The 4,338-nt window shown below is 35.0% G+C and overlaps 1 protein-coding gene across 1 annotated transcript; it reads left to right on the top strand.

Moving 5' to 3' along the window:
• Positions 1-362: 362 nt before the first annotated feature.
• LOC145628906 (uncharacterized) lies at positions 363-3,998 on the top strand. Its single transcript, XM_081681336.1, has 7 exons — positions 363-876; positions 1,583-1,723; positions 1,889-2,002; positions 2,106-2,279; positions 3,069-3,184; positions 3,451-3,523; positions 3,626-3,998. Exons 1-7 carry the CDS (start codon positions 505-507, stop codon positions 3,629-3,631), a joined length of 996 nt encoding a protein of 331 aa, XP_081537462.1. The 5' UTR covers positions 363-504; the 3' UTR covers positions 3,632-3,998.
• Positions 3,999-4,338: the final 340 nt, after the last annotated feature.

Raw genomic sequence — 4,338 nt, 5'->3', positions numbered from 1 at the left:
ACCCGACCCGACCTCATCAGACCTAATCTGATATCCGAATTGACACCTGTACTTCGACCAACCTATTGAAAATTGTAACACGAAATAAGATGAGACGACAGGACGAGCACACAAAAATTAGCTTCCACATCTTTGACCCTCCATTGGTACCATTAGATAATAATCTACACAAGAACGAGGAACGCGATAAAAATTGCCACGTAATAATTTAATATAAGCCGATGTGTAACTAACGTGGATCACATTTATTTTCTACATTTTGAGTATTTTAAGTGGTTGAACAATTTTGGCTTCTTCATTCAATAAAAATAAATAAACCAACTTGATAACATAAGACCAAATCAAAATTAATAAGCAAACAAAAAGATCAATTCTTCAATCTACTGTTCTTTGATTCTTGTATAAATTCCAATCAAATTTTCCTCACCTAATTTCCTTTTTCTAAGTAGGAGAAAAAACAAGTCGATTATTCAATCGTCCTCTGTTTTACTCCCCACTTCATCAATGGCTTCATTGCGTACAATTTCAGCTCAATCTCTTCCTCCTCTTACAAAACCAAACAAACCCACAAAAACCCAGAAATTACCGTCACTTTTATCGCTACCCACCACTTCCCGGCGCTCCTCTGTCGTCCGCGCCGCCGTTACAGGTGATGTGTCGGCGGTGGAAACCTCCGTGGTTGGTGGGCAGTTGACGTTGGAGGGTCTTGCTGGCGGCGGCGGCGGTGAGAGTGGTAATGGCGGTGGTGGTGAAGGAAATGGTGGTGGTCAAGATTTGAATAAGTTGATTGATAGGATTATTAATGCGACTATTGTTCTTGCTGCTGGTACTTATGCTGTTACCAAATTGGTCACTATTGATCATGATTATTGGCATGTAAGTCCAATTTCCCTTCTTTTTTCCTCATTTTATGAAATGGGTTTTAATTTTTGTTATTTTCTCTCATGATTATTGACATGTTGTTTTGATTTTTATTGGATGTTATTTATTTGTTGAGTTAAGCATGGTTTTTTGCTGGAGTTGTGGTTGTTTGGTTGTTGAGTTTGGTTATAAACGAGTGTACTTTTTCATTTGCATATAGTTTTTTACATGTTGCATTTGCCTATTTTTAGAGTTTTGTGTGTCAGAATTAAGATAGTTAAGCAAGAATGTGAGATCTTGTTTGTTTTGTGTTGATTTCTATTTTTTAAATGTTCAATCTTGTTCAAAGGCCTGGAACTATGATTAGAGTCTCAAATTTGGTGGAAGCTAATGTCAAATTATGTCAATTTGCTTGCAATTGGACTTGAAATTTAAAAGTTGATTTTAGGAGAAAATTGAGAAAATACAGATTTCCATTATAGAGTTTAAAGCTTTTAGTTATTGTATTAGAGTTATAGCAAAAACATATCATGTGTTGAGTAATGAGAGCTGTATTTTGTTGGCTACTTACTTTTGAGATGACTCTTGTGCAGTATTGCAATTAGGTTTCCTTTATTCATAATTATGTTGTAGAAGATTAATCATTGAAGTTTTTGGCTGTTATCTCAAGAAAACTATGTAGAAGTATTTTATTCATCACTGACACATCTTCTTATTTCAGGGATGGACAGTTTATGAGATTCTGAGATATGCTCCACAACACAACTGGATTGCTTATGAAGCAATTCTGAAAACGAATCCTGTACTTGCAAAAATGGTGATTAGTGGAGTAGTGTACTCGATAGGTGATTGGATAGCACAGGTTAGTTCTTGTAGTTAGTGGATATAGATGATTTGTATTTGGATGGTAATAGTGCTTATGCAACAATACATATACCTCGTTTGCTTCACCTAGGATCACCTTGGCTACTCTTGATCTTTAACCAAGTTGATAATCTTGCTGATTCTGTACCACTTTGATTTGCAGTGCTATGAAGGGAAACCTCTTTTTGACTTTGATCGTGCCCGCATGGTTAGATCTGGACTTGTAGGATTCGCTTTTCATGGTTCTCTTTCCCACTATTATTACGAAATATGTGAGGTAATATTATAGAACTTGTAGTTCACTCTTCTAATAAAGTTTATGTTAATTTTTTCTTCACTGCCTTGTATGGTTGTGGACTTAACTAATCTACCACTTTCAGGCGGTATTCCCTGTCCGTGATTGGTGGGCTATTCCTGTGAAAGCTGCCTTCGATCAAACTGTTTGGACAGGAATTTGGAATACCATTTATCTTGTGAGTTTGGGGTTGATGCGATTGGAATCACCGGCTAATATTTATAAGGAACTGAAGGCAACATTCTGGCCCCTGCTTACTGTAAGTAAATTTTCTGTTTTTTTTACTTAGTAACTTTTGATATTATCATCTAATAGCTGTTATATAACTTTTGATACATGGTTGGAAGTACTTGGCTGGTCAGTAAACATTACAGGATGGGAGTGTCTCCTTTGTTCAACTTTGTATTCACTCCTTAGTCATTTGATCATATGTTATAAGCTGGGTCATCTTGTCTAAAATGAATACATTTTTTTAAAAAAAAATATTTTTGAATAAAGTTCTACTGCAATTTCACTTTGAGACCCGGATTTGCCTCACAAATCACGTGTCGTATCAATACTTCCTTGTAAACTACAAACTTGGCTTTTTTCTGCAAAATGGCCGAGTCGGATATTTGGACACCGTATCCGAGTAGACACCTAATTTGTGTCTGGTTAACATGAATTCAACACTTCTTGATAATATTGTATCTCAAGAGGCTTTCTGAGGCCCTCTTGTAATTGTATGCTATTAGCACAAAAGTCTTTGAACATGCTGTGTCATAACGAAAATTAAAAGCAAAATTAATAGCCATACTTTTTGGATTTGGAAAATCTACTTTAAATGGGTATGAGATCCTGACTGTTAGCTACCAAAACTCCTTTTTTTGTTTTTGTTTTTGTTTTTTATTTTTTTTGTAAACTGATGGCTATTTATTACGAACCTAAATTTTAGGTTTACAGACATTTTCATTGGCTACCTAGATGTGTTGGGGTGTTGCTGCATTGAAGAAACTTTTGCACCTTTCTTATACTCCTCCTAAAAATCTATACTGGTATTAATTTGCAGACAGGATGGAAACTTTGGCCTTTCGCACACATTGTGACTTATGGTGTTATTCCTGTGGAACAAAGATTGCTTTGGGTTGATTGTGTGGAGCTTATATGGGTGACAATACTTTCAACGTAAGCTGTGAATAACCTGAAATATATTTGTTTTTCAATTTACCTTTTTGCTTGCAAAACATGAGTTTATTTTTTGATATGTTCACCAGCTTCTTATTTGGAAGTGACTATTATCCTTAATTGTTTCACATTTTATTGAGTAGTTTAGTTCCCATATACTGTAGTTTGGTTTAGATCCTCTTGGTTTATCACATCATATTACCCTTGAAAAATTTTATGGTCTTTGCTTCACGCTGACTCTTTGTTTGTGTTTTCTTATTTGATAGATATATAAATGATAGCAAAGAAGCAAGAATCGCAGAGGAATCTGTTGAAGCCACAATTTCAAGTCCTTCAGAGGTATCAAATTATATTATTGTATAAATCATCCCTTGAAAATATCTAGAGGCAACGAACCTATGATCCTCATTTCTTCTGCATTTATTGTGATATCATTTTCAGGAGTGATGAAGAAGTTCACACTCTGTAGGACAATTGTATGTGAATTTTGCTCAAAACTAACTGTGCTAAGTGATCCAAATGAGAGCTGATTGGTATGTGGTGGACTGGTTGGTTTCGGCTTTTGGAATTTGTGGCTTCACGCTCTCCATATCTGGTTGTAAAGGATAATTGTGGCTATGCTGCCTCTAAGTAAGATGTACAAAACTACGAAAGGAGCATTAGCAGCATCACACATTCACACTTCTGTATGTATTATTTTCAATATTCTACTCTAGATAACTTATTGTATCTTTGAAAATCTTGAGTTGAAATCATTGTATATTTGCATAATCTATACATAATTACTTACAAGAGCATTAGCGTATTCATCTAATCTTGTTGTCTATTGTTTTTATCAAATTGTACATGCATCAACCTTTGTTTTAATCAAATTGTACATGCATCAACCTGATGTAGGGAATGAGAACATATTTGCTCTTTTTCTTTCTGTAAATGTAAGAATCTGATTTCGTAGAAACAGCTTCTCTTGTGTTTCTGCATTGGCACAAATAAGCTGCAATTTGTGCATCTATTCAGAATTTATTCGAATAAGCTTTTCCACTGTTGTACTTTTTTTTATTTCTTTCATCTAACTTTGTTTGAAACAAGAAAATCATTAGCTCAAGTTCTTATCTGGCTCAAGAGAAGCTACAAATGGTCCGTGATGCAGATTG

The sequence above is a fragment of the Chenopodium album genome, chromosome 4 (genome assembly GCF_948465745.1).
Source record: "Chenopodium album chromosome 4, dcCheAlbu1.1, whole genome shotgun sequence".
NCBI classification, from domain to species: domain Eukaryota; kingdom Viridiplantae; phylum Streptophyta; class Magnoliopsida; order Caryophyllales; family Amaranthaceae; genus Chenopodium; species Chenopodium album.
This window is presented reverse-complemented; position numbering and strand designations above follow the sequence as displayed.